General features: G+C 48.3%; 1 protein-coding gene across 1 annotated transcript; it reads right to left on the reverse strand.

Moving 5' to 3' along the window:
* Positions 1–1,258: 1,258 nt before the first annotated feature.
* Positions 1,259–18,791, reverse strand: ARF3 (ADP ribosylation factor 3). The gene is made up of 5 exons (XM_006054549.4): positions 18,632–18,791; positions 5,990–6,229; positions 5,070–5,180; positions 4,712–4,836; positions 1,259–4,147 (listed from the first exon to the last, which is right to left on the reverse strand). The coding sequence occupies exons 2-5, from the start codon at positions 6,135–6,137 to the stop codon at positions 3,986–3,988; spliced, it is 546 nt and encodes a 181-aa protein (XP_006054611.1). The 5' UTR covers positions 6,138–6,229; positions 18,632–18,791; the 3' UTR covers positions 1,259–3,985.
* Positions 18,792–18,796: the final 5 nt, after the last annotated feature.

The following is an 18,796-nucleotide window of genomic DNA, read 5'->3' on the forward strand; positions in this document are numbered from 1 at the left end:
GACCATCCTCTCCCCAAGTTGCCAGAGGTCCAAAGACCCCCACTGGCCTGCCATCCTGCTAAAGTCCTCTCCATTACCATTATCTTATGTAGGGCTGTAGCTCTAGAAGTTATCCATTTGTTAGTATACAAATAATGCACTTGGGCAAGTGCTCCTAACTTATCAACAACCTTGGTCACCAAGCAGGCTTCTGAGGAGCCCAGGAGGAAGAAAGCTTCACCTGGTTTTCAGGGTTATGTGGGTAGTGTTCAAAGCTTATGGGGTTGATAAAGCAATGTCTGATTGAAGTAGTTTAAGGGTTCATAAGGGCAGATGCACTGGTCCTTAACCATGATGGATTATTTTAATAGCAAGAGAGGGGCTGAAAAGGAAGATTGCCAGGGGAGGCAGCAGGGAGGTAGCTGAACACAAAGGATAATTTCACACTGGTATTTGGGGCTCTCAAACTTATTACATGCCTATATCCTGTGCCTTTTCCATAACATCAAGTTGGGAAGATCTCTGTCATTAAATCTTAGGAAAGTGGTGAGAGCAGGGAAGGCCTGCCTGGCTCACTCAGACCTCACCAAGAAAGGGGAGCAGCATCCCTTTCTTTGCCTGAGTAACAGCAGGAGAGGAAAAGAGTAGTGGTGGGAATTGGATGGAAGGACAAGGCTTGTCTTTTTCCTCAAAACGTTATCTCTGGATGAGGTCTGGCCTCCTGACAATGGGGAACCGGACACCTAAAGCAGAGGTGATGCAGGGCCATGAGCTGTAAGGAGGGTCAAGTTCATTACACTACTCAGACCTTTACCCTTCACCTTACGCAATGCCAAAGTCCAGAACTAGATGGGTGAGCAGACTCCAACCTATGGATGAGGGGACCCTGGTCCAACTAGAAGCAGCTGAGGCACAGGGCTGGGGAGATCTGAGAGTGGGGGCTGTGTGAGGCATTAGGGCCCTCTATTGGAGTCCCTAAGTCTACTAGAAGATGATGAACATGGCTAAGTTCAGGGTTAAACCCTTTACAACTTGAGGGGCAAAGTCACGAAGCCCTCAAACTCTGGGCCCCGATTCATTTCAGCTCCCTTTTGGGGTATGATGGGAAACAGTAAGCAGTGTGGAGATGAACCTCCGTCACTTCACTCTCCCCAGTCCAGAGTACCCTTTACCCCTCTGCTGAAACAAAGAGCAGTCTGGAGAGGGGGACCAGAAGCAGAACTACCCTCACCAATAAACTGTGCCACGGCTGCTGCACATCAAGGATGAAGTCTGCTCCAAAGCTGCATAAAACAAGTTTAATTTCCAACCAGGGTCACAGTCATCGCGTATCCCACATTTTGAGCAAGGAGAGAGAAGGTGAGTTATTAAACATATACAGTCTACATTCCAGAGGAGAAAAAAAGAAGAGAAAAACCAGTTCAGAACTGCAGTTACCACTATAACACCACAAACAAACTTTTAGGGGGGAACAGGGGAAATTCCCAGGGAGAAGAAAGGCTGGAACAAAGGAAAGCAAAAAATTAAACCTACCAGAGGAAAGTAGGGGAGGGAGTGGGTAGAAGTGGAATGAAACACCCAATTCTGAAAGCACTTCTGGGTGAATGGGAATGTAGAAAGGACCGCCCCTGCCGAGGGCCCAGCAGCCTGGCAAACTAACAAGATCATTTACTGCCCCCTGCTGGACAGATCCTTCAGCAGCACCCAGGCAACCTCCAAGACTTGTTTCCCAACACCCTCAGCCCCACCAGTCCCTGAAGGCCCCCAAACCAAGGTGGGGGGTAGGTCTAAAATGAGAAAAACCCATTTGGGACTGACATCTAACTTGGCAGGGTTAGAGAGGGAGTGAGGCAGGAGAGGAGGCAAAGTCCTCACCAACCACAACGATACAGAGTGAGCAATCCTAAGGAAATTTTCCCAAGGAAAAGGGAGACAAACAGGCAACAGCAGTGAAGCAGGTGAGAAGGCAAAGGAAAGAGTTCCGGGAGGCAGAGGCAACAGGAGCAGGAACAAAAAAAACATCTGACAAAACAGAGACAAAGGCAAAGTAAAATATGAGGGAAGCATCTGTGGGGTCAGGGGAGTGAATACATGTTAAAATGAACCAGAAGCTCCAGCAACCCCTCCCCCCACCCTGCCACCAACCACACATACACACGCATACACACAAAGGCCTAGAGCGCAAGAGACCTGCATACACCCACTGCATCACTAAGGAGCTGGCACTGAGACACCCCTGGAACCTCTCTTTCACAGTTCAATCTGAGGTGGGGTAGGGAGTACTGATCCGCCTGTTGTAGACAAAGGTGGCAGGAAGCCTGGCCCCATGGGGTGGGGCTTGGGACAGCCCCTCTGGGAAGGGGTCCCTCAGCCATGCTATGGAGGCCCTGGGCCCTGACATTAGCAAAAAGGTTATGGGCGGCCGTCTTGGAGCTCAGGGCGCAGCCAGCACACACAGGAGCCCGCAGAAAAGCCACGGCTTCACAGAAACCGCGGAAGTCAGGAACCCAGGCCAGGATCTCAGGGACAAGTGCCTCCTGTAGACAGAGACACAGTAGCAGCAGCTTCTGAACAACTACATGATAATGGAGGGAGGACTCGAAAGACGCTGCAGCCCATCAGCACCAACAATCACTTCGGAGCCCGGTTTCCTCCATTCCAATGCCCAGATCCATTTATGGGAAGTGGGTGGAGAGGGCAGGGAAAGGCTCTTGGGATGGAGTGCGGAGTGATGGCAGGATGGTCTCAGGGTCTGGAAACAGAAATTTCCATCCTTCAGCACGCCCTGGACTAGATAAAAATGGAGAAGAAGTGGCTTGCTGCTGAGGTCTACTGTGTCACCCCACTCCCCTGCTCCTCAGCAAACCAGCCAGCCGGCGCTGGTGAGGCCAGCAGAACTACCAGGGTGAGGAAACTTCTGACAAAGGACAGGGGAACCACCCAGGCCCAAGATCAGAAGACAGAGGGGGTAGGAGGCAGGGATAGGGAAACTGATCTGTGTTTCACCTTCTCCTAATAACAAAAGAGGATGAAGACGGAAAACCTGAGCCCCTCTCCCCAGTGCCCTGGGTCCCAAATACAACCCATGGTCTTGCTATCCCTACCTCCCCGCTCCAGCTCGGAGGAAGAGATCTAAGGACGAGGGGGAGGATCAGCTGAACACTCTGAGCTGATAAAGAGTGAGTGGGTTCCTCTCTCCTTCCACAAAAAGGCAGGGCAGAATGGCATCTCCTTGGGAACAGTCATCTAGAGACAAATGCCACCCCCCTGACCTGAGTGGGGTGGAGAGAGGGATAGAGGAAGATGGTGGCAGAGAAGCCGTCATCTGCCCTGTCATCCAGGAAAACCTACCTGCAGTGGAGAGGCACCAGCCCAGCACTGGGGCAGCCTCCCCTCCACCTCCTTCCCTTTATCTCGCCAGCATGGGAGGAGCAGCTGATAGATGAGAGTGGGCAGTGTCCTGCTCCAAGCCCTGAGCTGCACCCACCTCCCCTACCTGCTCCTTGGCCCCCATATATATCTCTCTATACAGGTATATACACGCGCACACATGCACGCACACACAGAGAGGCCCGTGCAATTTCCATGTAGAATAGGGGGAGAGCAGCAAAGGAAAGGAAGACGGGGAAGGGAAGAGGGGCCTGTGGGGAGAGGGAAGGGACTCAGATGCCAAGAGCACAGCAACTAGAGCCAAACGAAGCAAACCAGAGGGAACACTCCATCCCACCTCCCAAGCCCGAGCTTGAGGGGGGGCCCCCCCCATGAAACCATAACAACCTTGTTTTTTGTTTTAAATCCGGTAAATTGGAATGATTCATCATCAGGACAGCAACTGGGGACTGGTCATGGATCGGGGAGGGGAGGGCAGGGTAAGCAAGGCTGTTGCTGGGCATGCGGACATGATACCCAGGGATCTGGCCGCACTGGCAACAGGAAGGAAAAGGGTAGGGCTGGGTCAGGGAGACAGTAGGGGTGGATGGGGTGGTCGGATAGGGCTGTCTGGCTCTCACTTCTTGTTTTTGAGCTGATTGGCCAGCCAGTCCAGGCCTTCGTACAGCCCATCCCCGCTGGTGGCACAGGTGGCCTGAATGTACCAGTTGCGATGGCGCAGGGAATGCAGGCCCAACTTGTCTGTGATCTCAGCAGCATTCATGGCATTAGGCAAATCCTGAAGCACAAGGGAGACACAAAAAGGAGCCTCAAGATCTTGCAGAAGCTTCTAGAGCACCCACCTAGCAAAGGCAGGTATACCAGCACCCTCTCCTCCTTCTTCAGTGGAGGAACCCAGAGCAAGATCCTAAAGAACCACTTTGGATTTAACCATCCTAGAACTCCAGAGCCTAGGCACTAAAGGTCATTCCACTGAGGAGCTGGAAACCAAGTATGGGGTTGCTAGGGAAGTGGAGAAGTCATTCAGATGGGCAGACAATCAGGTCCATCTGACCATAAAAGAGAGGGCTGTTCCACTAAAGCAGAGAACAGGTGAGATAACAGAGGGGCTGGAGGTAAAGGATCTACCACACCAGTCCCTCTGGACAGAAACTCTGCTAAGTAAAGCTGGGATGGGGGAAGGGGACAAGAAGAAGAGCATAAAGAAGCCAGCTAATCATATTTCCTACTTTCCAAATTGACAGCCTAGTCATAGGGTTTACCACACAATGGGCTCCAAGATCCCATGACTTCCACGGCCAGGCTGCCCTCTCTCAAACGCAGAGGCAGGGAGATGTCACACCTGTTTGTTTGCAAAGACAAGGAGCACAGCATCCCGGAGCTCATCCTCCGCCAGCATCCTCATCAGCTCCTCCCGGGCCTCATTTACTCGCTCTCGATCATTGCTGTCGACCACAAATATCAACCCTGGGGAGGCAGAGCATGGGCTGCACAGAGACGACAGATCAACTCCCCTCCCCCACCACAAAGAGAAAACACCCTCCTTATACCCTTAGAGTATCTGCTCCCTCTTCTCCTGTCTCCCATCCCTAGGAGCTGCAGCAGGGCAAGAGCTGGTACCTGATAACCAAGAACAACAGCCACCCTCTGCTCACACCCAACCAACCTGTGCCAGTCCATGGGCAATTCACACGCCCTACCTTGGGTGTTCTGGAAGTAGTGTCTCCAGAGAGGCCGAATCTTGTCCTGGCCACCTACATCCCAAACTGTGAAGCTGATGTTCTTGTACTCCACTGTCTCCACATTGAACCCTTTGGGGAAAAAACAGACAGTGGTCACTTGGCCAGAATTACCAGGCCTGCAAACGATGCCCCGCTGGGTTATTTCTGCTTCCCCCAGGCCTAGCAAAGAAAAGAAAGTAAGGCCTCCTCAGACCTGGTGTTCCCTGACTTAGCAGCATTAAGGCCAAAAAGAAAACCTCAGAGAAGCAGCAGAAGAGGACGAAGAGGGCCAGTTGGGAGGTTCCCAGCTGCCTGGGTGAGACAACCTTCCCCACTCATTCTCAGTCTCTGACTCTCTCTCCTGCAAAAAAAATGACTCAGCCCCACTCCTGTCCCTGGGCCACCGAGTCGGCCTCAGTGGAGAAGTGGGGCCTGTGAGGCAGAATGGAGAACAAGAAGTGGGTGACAGTCTGGAGCCCCAAAAGCAGAACCAGCTGATGATGGTGATCTAGAGCTGCTTCCACGAGGCAAATGCTCTCCCTCCCAGAGGCAGGTCTTAACTGGGATCAGGGCCACCAAGGATCTAAACTGAAGCAATTCCAGGCCTCTGGCAGGAACATCAAAGCTCTTCACCTGCTTTTCAAACAACAGAGAACAAACCAGCTCAGTGCTTGAGGGCCACTGTTGGGTGCCAGGGTGCGGAAGTTCCTGCATCAGGGAGGGCTAGGGTAGGTGTGCAAATGGCAGGCCCAGCACCTGCTGGGAAGCTAAATAACCACTGTTCCCTGAACCCCACAGACCGTAAGGACTTGCCGGTGGCCAGGTGGGGGATCCAGGAATAGGCCCCCTACCTGGCTCAGGGGTGGGCATGAGAGCCTCCATCTGAGCGTTGCCCTTACCAATGGTGGGGATGGTGGTGACGATCTCGCCCAGTTTCAGCTTGTACAGGATGGTGGTCTTTCCTGCGGCATCCAGGCCCACCATCAGGATGCGCATCTCCTTCTTCCCAATCAGGCTCTTGAGAAGGTTTCCAAAGATGTTACCCATGATCACAGCACTCGCTTTCTGAGGACAGTAGGGTGCAGTGGGGGCAGTGGCAGTCTGGTTCGGGCCTGGACCCTGGTATGGAGGGCTTGATCCTAGGCAAAGAAATGCAAACTCACTACCATCTGCTTGTCAGGACTTCATGCTAATGGGACTGGCCACAGTCATGGCTGGAGTTCTTTTATGACAAACCGAGAGCCTGAGCGTACCATGAAGATCAAGGCCCACTTAGATCCTGAGCCTTTGGGAGCAGAGACAAAGCAGTGAACACTCAGGTCCCCTGCTTCTGCCAGTAATCCACCCAGGTGACGCTGGATGGGTTATTTCACCTGTTCTTATCCGCACCTGTAAACGGAGGAGGTTGAACTAGATAATCTCTAAAGTCCCTTCAGTCCTGCCATTCTATACTATATCCCAACGCATAGGGAGATCGTTAATGCCTCTCCTTCCCCCAACCTTGCCCTGAGACTTCTGGAAAAGGTGGGAGAGGAGGGAGTGGAATAAGGAGTGGCTCTTTGTGATTCCTGACAAGGTTCAGGCTTGTCAGGTTCCCAAGGTTTATGCTCTCAGCCCTAATCAAGAGATTCTGCTTCTTCCCATCCTGTGTTTCTACACTTTCCTTCTACACACCAAAATTAAGCAGGAAGAAGAAAGCAGCACTCCTAAGAAAAGCTGATCCTTTCCACTCTGTGAACTGCCAGCTGCTAAAGCCGTACTCTGCGCATACAACAGTGAGCTGAGAGCTGGGAGGTGGGATGTGGAGAGGCCCCCCCTCATTCCTCACCCAGCTAGGTACTGGGCTCCCGTGGTGCCTCCCGGGACAGCTGCTCCACATGGTCACCTGCAATGAGGCCGTCAGCTCATTCTCTGCTTCTGTTCTCACCCTCTTCAACCTATTCTCCAGAGCAGCCAGACTGATTGTAAAACCAAAACCAGGTCAGGCTGCGACTCTGTTCAAAACCCTCTCTGGGCTTCATAGCTCCCTTTCTGTAAAACCCAAAGCCATCATGGCCTACAAAGTCCGGCACAGTCTGCATTCCCGCTTCTCTCATCAGGGCTCCTACTCTCCCCTGTGCGTACTCCACTTCAGTTCCCCAACACTCTCCAGTCTCAAAGCTTTTGTCCCTGCTCTTCACTCTGCCTGGAAGGCTCATCTCCGAGACAGCCTTCGTGGAGCTCTCCCTTGCTTCCTTCAGGTGTCTGTTCAACTGTCCCTTTATCAAAGAGGCCTTCCACAGCCACCTGTGACACACACACACGCTTCTCTAACCCATCATTCCGCTTCTTCCTTGTAGCATTTACCACCATCTGACACGTTCTGTACTTGTTTCCTTCTGTACTGTTTTCTCCTCCTACTATCATGTCAGTTCCTTGTCTATTTTGTTCCCTGCTGTGTTCCTGGTGCCTTGACTAGTGCCTGGCACACTTCATAGCTGGATAACTGAATTAACTCACAAGGTCTCTACTGACCTCACTAGCAGCTCACTCAGGTTAGACGCTTCTGCCTGATACATCATTGGCGGAAATGAAGGGAGCAGCTAGCACACTACAAAAGTACAAAATGCCTATCTGCCCACTTTGCCCACTGCCCCAGACTGACAGAATCATAGAGTCATTCATTTCTTCCCTTCTTCTCTCCTATCTGGATGGCTCAGGACAGCCACAGAAATGACTCCTTGAAACAACAATGAAGCAGGGGTTCAGAATCACCCATGCCAGCCAGCTCTCTGTGCCTGCAGGAGCCGATGCGTCAGCGGCAGCTTATTCAGCGATCACCATATGCCAGCTGCTGGTGTTCTCCACAGTCTGGGAACCAGAGGTACACATATGCACACCACAAACCCAGCAGGCAAAGGAACAGGTCAAGACAGAGTGCACCCAAACCCAAGAATGTGAAAGGTGGATAGGGAGGAATCCTATTTTCAAGCTAAAGCATGGGGGTTTGGTGGGAGTTTAGTTGTTTTTTGTTTTGTTTTGTTTTTTTTTCAAAAACTATTTTAGATTTGTTTATTTGTTTCCTACTCTCCTCAGTTTGCAGTGAATTCCAGACTGGTAAAAAGGAGCCAGATCAACGGCCCCTGGAGACCAAAGTACTAGTTTGTCCAAAAAACAAACAATAAGTGCTTATGGAGTGTTTCATCTTCAAAGGCCTCCGCAGACATTCACTAATAAGCCAGGCGTGGTGCTCTGGGTAGGTTCCACAGAGGAGCCCAGCCCCTGACCCAGAGGGCTCACATCCCAGGGGGAGGGCCTGGCTCAACTTTAGGGTGCAACTTCAGCCAAGTCGCCCACTAGCCATCCACCCGGCCCCTCCTGCCTCAACCACCCAGGCAGACAGATTCCTGAGGATTCCTGAGACAGGAGGGGAAACCTACCCAGCTAGTAAGATCAGATCCTACCAACTCTGGTAATCCGTGGTAGTCAGACTTCTGGTTCTGATGCCTTCACTTCCAGAAACTTACACCTTCCCCAAGTCCTCCTAGTTTTTACCTTGTTTCCCGCTCACGTGTCTTTTCCTTTAGCTCCAGATGACACTTTGCTTTAAAGCTTAGGTAATAGGCTTTGGCCCAGATTCTGAACTGAATTTATACCACACATTTATCTTGCCATCCTTCATGACTAGAAGTATTGCTGATTAAATGATTACCAACTGTGAGTAGAGCAGTGGCTGAAAGCGAGCCCTTGCCCCAGAACATGCACACACTGTCCTTTGGTTTGCTTCTTTGCTAAGCTATCACACTGAAGTCTTGGTTCAAAAGCGGATCCCAGTGTTACACTGATTTCTATTTCCTGGCAAGCTACAAAAAGGCCCCTGAATTATCTGAACCATTCAAGTGACACTACGTTGTGGAGTTCTTCCTTCTAAATCTGTGCTTTTACTGTCTCCCCAATTTAACCATGTGCTCACCATGTGCAAGGACTATGCCTCTTATTTATTTTGGATCTTTCCTTGCTCCTAGTGCCAAGCCCTGCTGTAGGAGTTCAAGCAAGCACACCGGCTGATTTAAGCCTCATCTAAGGCTTGTATCATTTCTTCTGTCCTAGCAGTACTTGGTATCTTGGTGTCTCCATGTGGTGCACAGATGGCTGCTCAGCTTTCCTGTCAATTCCTGGCCATTTTCCACACATACTGACCTTAAGACTGGTTTGGGAAAGCCATGAAAGGACGAGAAGACTAAAAGTGGTAAAATTTTCTCTTGGTATTTAAAACTCTATGGGGCTGGCAGATAACTAATGAAATATTCAAGTAGTTACCATGTGTCCCCCATGGCACCCCAGGGCCTTGAAATTAATGAACATTACAATTCTTCTTTAATATAATCAGGAGCTTGACTCAGATGAACAGTCCAAAGCAAGTGCTGGCTTTCTTGTCTTGGCTTTCCTTGCTCCTGTCTGTTTCCAGATGGCATGCTGCCCCGACCACCAGGATGGTGGCAACTTTCAGCTCTGTGCCATGAACATACACCTACGGCTATATAGTCAGCTCTCACTTTCACCACACTGCATTGCTAGAAGCAGCTCTGGGAAGCAGAATGGCAAACAAACCATCCTCGGATTGTCTATGTACTGTACAGCCTATAGTCATTCTCTTTTGCCACAGATGGCACTCCTGTGTCAATAAGGCAAAATACCAGGGTTCCATGGGCTGGGAGAAACAGGAAGCAGTTAAGACTGAAGGTGAGTGGCTCAAAATGAAAAATGGAATACAGCAATATCTCTATTAACAAAAAGGATGTCTCAACATTCTATTGCACAGTTACAAACTTTGTTATCAGTGGTAAAAGCAGCAACAGGAACTCTAAAAATGTGTTTTAGTATAATCTGTGTTGGACAGTGCAGTTCGATCAGGCACACCGACTGACATAAGCCTCGCCTGAGGATGCCCTCACTGACGATCACTCACGGCCCCCAACCCCTCCCTCCCACCCGCACCCCCCAGGAGAGGCAGGCTGTTGCTGTCATTGACTGTTCAGTCATTTTGACTTGAGGCCTGTCTGCCTCACACTGCAGGTGATTCTGAGAGTCACAGCTCAGTCTGCCATGCACACTCCCCATTCTTTTCACAGGTATGTGTCCTGAGACACCCCTAGGGGACTCCTGATTCAGCACCTCCTTTTCAGGCTACATGGGCTCAGGGAAAAGAAGACCAGAGTCTCCCAAACCCTCTGCTGCCAAGCAGAGTGCACCAAAAACAGCTATATTCCCAGACGATTTTCAAATTGAGACATCACTAATAAAGATGCTATTTTTAGCACAGCCCATGAAATAGACCAAAAAATTTAGGGAAACCAAAGCAAGGTCTGCCTGTTAATTTGGTTTCCTTAATGCAGCTGGCTTGTGACCTATGTAAACTTTCCAAATTTTTGTCTCAAGAGCACTGTAATCAGCACACAAGAACTCGTAGATTAGTATCTCAATGGCTTCTATTAAACTCAAAGATTTCCCAAAGCCAAGAAACAGCTTCTGATGTCAGTTTCCATTCATTCATTAAACGTTTATTAAGTATAATGAACTAGGGATACTCTGCCTTCATGAAACTCAGTCAATGGGAGAGAAAGACTAGGAAACAGAGGATTACAGTGTGAGGCTAAGAGTGGGATAAGCACACAGTATTATGGGGACAGAAAGCTAGAGCAGTTAATCAAGACTGGAGGATGAAGGCCAATTCCAAGACATGACTCTCTGATCACACCTGAGCTGACTCTTAAAGGAAGAATATGAATCAGTCAGACACTAAAGAATAGGGAAGGTGGAAGAGGGAAGAGTGTAGGCACAGGCATAAAGATGAGTTAGAACAGTGATTAGCCAAAGCCAGGTGCAACCAGGAGGTCATGTATGTGGATGCAGCATTGTGAGTAAAAAGAAGGGATGAGGCTGGAGAGGGAAGCAGGAGCCAGATCATGAAGGGCCCTAAAGGTAACACTGAGTAACATGATCAGATATGTGCTTTAGAAAGATCGTTCTGACAGCAGTTTAGGGAATAAGTTAGGGAATAAGGGGGAAAGACGGAGGGAAAGAGACCACTTGGGAGGTCCAGTAATACAGATAAGAAATCCAAAGTTCTTAGAAGGGTGGGATGGGGAGGGAGATGAGAGGGAGGTTCAAGACGGAGAGGACATATGTATACCTATGGCTGATTCATGTTGACGTTTGACAGAAAACAAAAAAAAAAACTGTGTACAGCAATTATCCTTCAATGAAAAAATAAATTTAAATTTTTCAATAAATAAAATTTAAAAAGAGAAAAAAAAAGAAATCAAAAGTTCTGAAACAGAGGTGGCAATAGAGAGGACAGGACAGATTTGAAACACCAAAACAGTAGACCTCACAGGATTTGATAGCTGATTATAGTAGGGAGAGGAGAGTCAAAGACGACTCCCAGGTTTCTGGCTTGTGTGAGTCAGTGGCACTTCTTTAGACCGGAAACACTACAGAAACAGATCTGGCAGCAAAGATGTTTGTTTTTAGATTAATTGTGAAGTGCTAAGGTCTGAAGATCGGGAGAAAAGTCTGGTCAGGGTATTTGGAACCATGTGCATAGACAGTAACTGAAGCCCCAAGAGGAACCAGGAGGATTCAGGGTGGCAGCAGTTACTGGCTGCCTGCCCCAACAGCCATCTTCCCTTCTTTCTTCTAAGAGAACCCCTAATTTGTTCAGACATTGGCAGGCAGTGGTTATGAGCTACCCCTCCCCAGACCTAGGGTATGAAAGCTGATCAGTAAAGACTCTGGGCATTTCATTTCTCTCACCATGATTTGAGTCACAAATGCTCAAGCACTAATTCTGGGCAATAAGATGTAAGAAAAGTCTACTGGGAATATTTGGGAAAGATTTCCTCAATCTTAAAAAAGAACATATATCAGTGTTCTCTTCTCTAGCTTTTGGATGTTAACGTAGAAGGGCAAGATGCTGGAGTAATCTTGAGTATATGAAAGGACAGACACAAGAACACTAGGATATCAGAGCAGAAAAACCTGGATCCTACCACTGTTTAGTGGGTAGATCAAAAAAAATTGTAAGAAGGAATGTTCTTCCCCTGAACTACTTCTGCATGTGGCAGACCGTGCGTGTGTGCTCAGCTGCTGCAGCTGTGTCTGACTCTTTGCAACCCCATGGACCATAGCCCAACAGGCTCCTCTGTCCATGAGACTCTCCAGGCAAGAATCCTGGAACGGGTTGCCACGCCCGCCTTCAGGGTATCCTCCTGACCCAGGAATCAAACCTGAGTCTCCTGGACTGCAGGGGTATTCTTTACCCACTGTGTCACCTGGGAAGCCTTGTGGTAAAATATACATAAAATTTACCATTTTAACCATTTTTAAGTTTAAATGTACAGTTCAGTGGCATTAAGTACAGTTACACTGTTGTGCAACCATCACCACCATGCATCTCCAGAACTTTCGCATCTTCCCAAACTGAAACTCTACTTGTTAACCAATAACGCCCCTCCCCTACCCCCTGGAAACAACCACTATACTGTTTCTGAATCTGACTATTCTAGGTACCACGTTAAGGTGGAATCAAACAATACCTGTCCTTTTGTGTCTGGCTTATTTCACCTAGATTTCCTGCTAGGTGCTTAATAAATCCTCGGATTATTTGAGCCACAGTGTGTTTTCTTTTTTCTTTCTTTCTTTTTTTATTTTGGCTGTGCTGAGTCTTCGTTGCACTTGAGCTACCTCTAGCTCCAATGCTCAGGCTCTAGAGGGTGGGCTCACTTGCAGCATACAGGCTTAGGTGCCTTGAGGCATGTGGGATCGTCCCGGGACCAGGGATAGAACCCAAGTTCTTTGCATTGGAAGGCGGATTCTTAGCCAGTGGATCACCAGGGAAGTTCTTCACAGGTGTGTTTTCTATCTTTCGCAACTGATACATCCTAATCTATGTATCTAGAGAGAGTGTGTATGCTGAGACAGGAGAAAAGCCCAAAGATAAAAACCTGGGGCACATCAACATTTAAAGCAAAAAAAGGCCAGGAAAGAGAGTAGGAAGCAACCAGAAGGGTAAAAAGGAAATCAAGAGACTAAGGCATCAGAGACACCGATGAGGAAAGAAAAAAAAAGGAGGGTCAAAGGCTACGAAAAAGTCAAATTAAGATAAGGCCTGAAAGATACCTACTGAACTTAGCTACTAGGCAATCAATGAATGGCCTTGTTATAAATTAGAACATATGACTAAAATTAGTCTCCACTTAACTAACAGCATTTAGGTTTGAGTCAGAATCATTAAACATCAGTTTCCCTTCTAGTCCAAGACGAAGACTCCAGTTAAGGATAACCTGAAGGAAGCCACAAAGTCAAGCGAAGGATTCTAAACTGCCCTGATAGACCCACACACCAGAGAACGGTATGGCTTTTCCCAAAGACAAACCTCAGCAAGTGAGTCAGAACAGAACCTCAAGTCTGTTTCAGAATACATGACCTAGCTAGATAAGACAGTGACCAAATAAAAACTAGACTCATTTCTTTCCCTGGAACATTCCGTGGCACTGCCCTCTAATCAAAGCTTTCAGTGTGCCCTATTCTTATCATTTGACCACCTTACAACTGTACCATATCCTGATATTTGATGGCTGCTCCAATGCCCACATCTCTAGCCTTGGATATCCAGTACACTGTACCTTCCTAATTACAAAATCACTGAAATCCCATGAGTAATCAGCCTAAAGCCCTAGTAAACCTTTGCCCCAATCTGGTCCCACTATGCATGTCAAGATGGAGCTGCCAGTGAACAGATGAAAACAGGAGGCCATGATTTGGACAAGGCCACCTGTAACAGAGCAGCCTAAGAATACAGAAGACAGGGAATGTCCTACCTTGGGGGATAAGAGCCTTTTGTGATCCCTCAGCACCTCAAACACACTTCTACTCTAGGACTTACCACAGAATGTTTTATTTACCTTGGTGTGTTTTGCTTTCCAGAGCTGGAACTTCCCAAATAATGTGCCTTTAATGTAATACAGGTCAGCTGAAGATGCTGATCCCATCAATACTGGATAGCTAGGGCTTAGAGTGGCTAGAGCCCATGGGCCGGTCATCTCAGGTTGCAAGCAACTATGCCTGTTTCACTGTTACCATTTTCTCAGGACACCACAGTGGGAAAACAACACTAGACTCTCAGTCCCTTGACAGCTGGGACTGTGCCTTATTCATGTTTCATGCTCCCAGCGTCCAGCTCCATGACTGATCTGTAGCTAGTGACTGATACACTTGTTGCTGAACTCAGTTCTACTGATGGTGCAAACGCTCGTGAGGTTGAGGAAGACAGTATTCTATATGTGATCTCCAATCTTTTTCCTGTAACTGACAAACTGGCAAAGTGGCTTCCACGTTCTCAGGTTCCTTGGATGGGATTCAGAGCCTGCCTAGGGGAAAGGGAAAACTATCTGAGAGGTTCTGATTATGGTCCGCCACTCTCCACCACTACCACAGCAGCACTGCTTTTATCCATTTTACGTATTAGACTTCAAATAAGATTTTATATAAGGTATGGTTAGATTCCTTTTTTTCAAAAAGGGGAGGATGAAGAATTAAACCACTCCAACAGAAAGCTAATGTTCTTCTGCATCCTAAATCATGTTGAAATTTAAACATTCATGGTTGACATGCTTGTGTTTAAGCTCATAAAGGGCAGGTTATGGGAATTCCATGGCAGTCCAGTGGTTTAGACACCGCAATTTCAATGCCAAGGGCCTGGGTTCAATCCCTGGTTGTCAAGGAACTAATATCTGCCATGCCCAATCATTTCAACTTTCTTCAGGAATATGGTGATAACCGTGGATCCCTAATATCTTGAGCCATTTCTTTTTCTGGTCCATCTGATGCAGCAGGTCCTCTGCAGAAATCCATGACAAATCTCTAACACCTTGGTAGAATCCCTACATCAGTCAGTTCTTTCCCAGACTATAAGATAAAGCCTTCAAACATTTGTAGAACTCTTTCCAAATGCTCCCCATGTCCTTTCCTTATCCAAAACCTTTATTAGCACTCCACCTATACTTGAAACAGATGTTGGAAAAGGCAGAGTAGACAAATTTACAGACATTGCAACTCTGGACCGTAATACAGTACATTCTGAAACAGAGGCAGACATTTAAAGGAGTTATGACTAAGTGAAAAGAGTGGCCCAGGAAATGGAGGATGCTGAAATACCAAGATCTAAAATAATGGGACCCAGGAATCTAAACACCTGACATAGGCCAATTAGGGTGCTCTTTCACGGAAGAGTCAACCATTACCTCAGAGTCATGCTGACTTTTGTATCATGAACACTATTCCTGAGCCCCCACATCCTCACTCTACATCCCAGTTGATGGTTCAGGGCCCCTGCCTTGCTCCAGCTTCACCTCCCACTCAGCCAACAGGAGCTGCCTCTGTGAGGCTGAGGCTGAAAAAAGATTTCATTGCTCATAAGCCTACGACCAGCACAGAAAGTCATGGTAACAATCACCCCTCTACATAGGCGCTTCAGGAAGCAAGTTGTTCTTTTGTAAACCTCCTCTTTTTTAAGGCAGCCCTGAGGGCTCATGTTATTATTACTGTTATGATGGTGATTATTAATAGCAGCTAACATTTACTTGAGGCTTACTATGTGTGCTTTGTATAACCCTAAGCACTTTGTGTATGTTATCTCATTTAATTCCCATGCCAACACTATGAACAGACACTATCATTATCATACTCCTTACAGATGAGGAAAATGAAGCTAAGAGAGACAAATAATTTCACCAAAATCATACAACTAGTAATTAGCAGAGGCATGATTTGAACCCAATTGTGTCCGATTCCAAGGTCCACATTGTTAATTATCATACCATGTAACAAAAATGGTGAAGAAAACTGTTGCACACCTGAAACGAACACAATATGTCAATTAACTATACTGCAATATAAAAAATGTGAAGGACTTCCCTGGTGATCCAGTGGTTAAGGCTCTGCACTTCCACTGCACGGGGCACAGGTTCGATCCCAAGTCAGGGAAGTTCCACAGTAGCCGCACACAAAAAATGGTGAGGAGAGTGAAATACAGTGACATGTTTTGAGTCTTAGGCCTCTTGAAATCCATTTCTAAAGGTATATGGGAGAGTAGATTCCACAATTTCCCTCAGTCATTGAATCAGTTTTAACAAACCTGGTTTTAGAGAACTTCCTTCTAACCAATAAATCCCGCCCACTGTTCTCTGAGTCCATTTCCTCTATTATGACTCCAGTGGAAGAAAGTAGCAGAGACAACACACTCTATGACTCTTTGTGCAGTAAGACTTCACTTCCACTCTTTCTAGCCTGCTGTCTGTCCTCCTTTACACTTGCATTCAGTTTAGTAATAGCAGCTACCATTCATTGCCACCAATTCTATGCCAGGTACCAGATACATACACGGGCTTCCTTCTCCGTAATTATCAGGAACTCAATCTGCAGACAACTCTGCAGGACCTAGGTCTAAAGGAGATCTAGGATTTCTGCTAAATAATGACTCTGTGTTCTAATACTTTTCTTTTGGGGGTCTTAACTTTCATTATCTACAACTGTTTTGTGCCTCTTAGGAAACGTGGAGACCAAGACCTTAATTACAAAGGGTAAAGACCTTTACACCCTCACTCAGCTATCTTCAGCAACTCTCTATGACAGCCAAGCCATCTCTTTCTCTTTCCTTAAACTATGGTCAGAAATCCGGAGTTCAGGACTTTCCGGGTTTGATCCCTAGTCAGGGAACTAGATCCCACAACTAAGAGTTACCAGGTCCATCCTGCATTTCGCAACTAAAGATCCCAAGTGCCACAACTGAGACCCAGTGCAGCCAAATAAATAAATAAATATTTAAAAAAAGAAAAGAAAACCTAAGTTCTATTCATTCACATTCAGTATTCATGAGAGCTTACTGTGTGCCCAGGCAGTGTGGGGGACACAAGATGAGATCTAATTCCTGCACTCAAAGTTTTGTCTCTTCGGAAAATCAAGACATATGCATAAAAATTTTGACTACAAAAGAAAAAAAATTTTTTTTTTACTACCGAAGGCAATAACTCTATGCTGGGAGGCAGAAGGAATGTCAATATGTGATACAAGAGGACCCTTCCAAGCTGAATCCAAGGTCAAAGATTCATTCTGTGAAAAGGTGGATCAGTTTCTTTCTTAGAACGAGCTTTTATAGACATGGTATTCAAACCCAAGTCTAATGCACAATGACCAATTCACTGACCCATTCCTGTCATAGCAAGTGGAGACACTTAACCCAACAACAAGCTCAAGACAAAATGGTAGCAAATACTGTCACCACCTGAATAGGGATGGGGAAGGAAGTATGCAGACCCTAGCTGCACTGGCCTAAGCAATCAGACTCCTGCAGCAGATCTCCTACCAAATAAAACTTTCATGCCCTAGACCAGGAGTGACCCAATCCAACAGCGACGGAGACACGTTTTAAGTTACACTTCTTCCTCCCCCGATGACCTCACTATTTCTTCTCACTCCTGACCACATACCACACTCCTCTCGGCCTAGCCAGAGGGAGACCAGCGGTAATACAACCCAGAAGGAAGGAAACTTTCCCCAAAGAGGAGTTACAACTTGGCTAATCAAGTGGCCCGGTTTTAACAGGGAATTCCATCCTACCCCTCACCCCCACCTTCTTCCCTCAAACACTAGTGTAAGCAACGGCTCCATTTTCGGTTCCGGGAATCCTGGTACTTCCTAAAGAAAGAAAGCGGATTGGAAGACCGAAACTCAGAGCTGGCGACCAGAAGCTCCCTCCTCCAGTGAGACCGCCCCCGCTACGCCTGGGGGAGGAAGGCACCACCTCTCTTCTCCAAGCAAGACCAGATCCCCCTCCCCCTTCTGCTGCCTCCTCTCTTCTGGCTCCCCACCTGCTGCCCTCTTCTCAACATGCGGTTCCCAGGACCCGAAAGCTCAACCTCCACCAGAATAGTGTCCCTGGGGTGTCCCACCAGCCTGTGTTCCAGGTTAATCCCTAACCCCCTACCGACCCCTGCCCCACGATAGGGGGAGGGGTGTCACCATAGCAAAGCTTCTCTCTGGTCTATTACCAAGGTGAAGGCGGAAAGCGGGTAGGAAAAAGCGCTATTCCCTAGCCCTTTAATAGGAAAAGAATACAAAACAGTCATCGCCGCCCTCACGTCACCTCACCCAGGACTGCTTTCCTCCCCCTCAACCCCGACCCTTCAAAAGCCCACCTTCTGCAGGCGAGGGGCTCCTCACCGCAGCCCAGGTCGCCCCCTTGTGCGAAGCGGAGGACAAAACCGTGTGCGCCCCCCACCCCCACACCAGCTCAGCGTCCTTCAAATGCGGGGGCAGGCGTTTGGCTGGCCCGGCGCCCCCTTTCCGAGCTCTCGGGAGGGAAGGACCACACCGCTCCATGCCAGGCAGTGCCGGGCGGGGGCGAGCGAGCGGAGAGCGGGGCGAGGGGGCTCTATCCTCGCAGCCCCCACCCCGAGCCTCTCCTCTACCCGGACCTGCCTTCCCTCCTCCAAGCCCCTCACCTGTTCCTGCTCCCAGCTCCGCCGCTGCGGCCGCCGCCTCCGCCCCCACAGGCTCCGCTCGGCTCTCGCTCCACTCTCTCCGGCTCCCTCAGCCGATTTCAGCGCGGCTGCTCCCCTGGCCTCGCTCCCGGCTCCCTCCTTCCTGCCCTCCACCTAGCACCGGAA

Source organism: Bubalus bubalis, chromosome 4 (genome assembly GCF_019923935.1).
Source record: "Bubalus bubalis isolate 160015118507 breed Murrah chromosome 4, NDDB_SH_1, whole genome shotgun sequence".
NCBI lineage: Eukaryota > Metazoa > Chordata > Mammalia > Artiodactyla > Bovidae > Bubalus > Bubalus bubalis.

What these genes read in the sequence shown, in the direction of transcription:
- ARF3 (XM_006054549.4), bottom strand. Translation starts at nt 6,137, where the DNA reads ATGGGTAACATCTTTGGAAACCTTCTCAAGAGCCTGATTGGGAAGAAG. An exon ending in CACCACCATCCCCACCATTG is followed by an intron (nt 5,181 to 5,989) that starts GTAAGGGCAACG and finishes TTTTCCCCAAAG; the next exon opens with GGTTCAATGTGGAGACAGTG. An exon ending in CTACTTCCAGAACACCCAAG is followed by an intron (nt 4,837 to 5,069) that starts GTAGGGCGTGTG and finishes CTGCCTCCCCAG; the next exon opens with GGTTGATATTTGTGGTCGAC.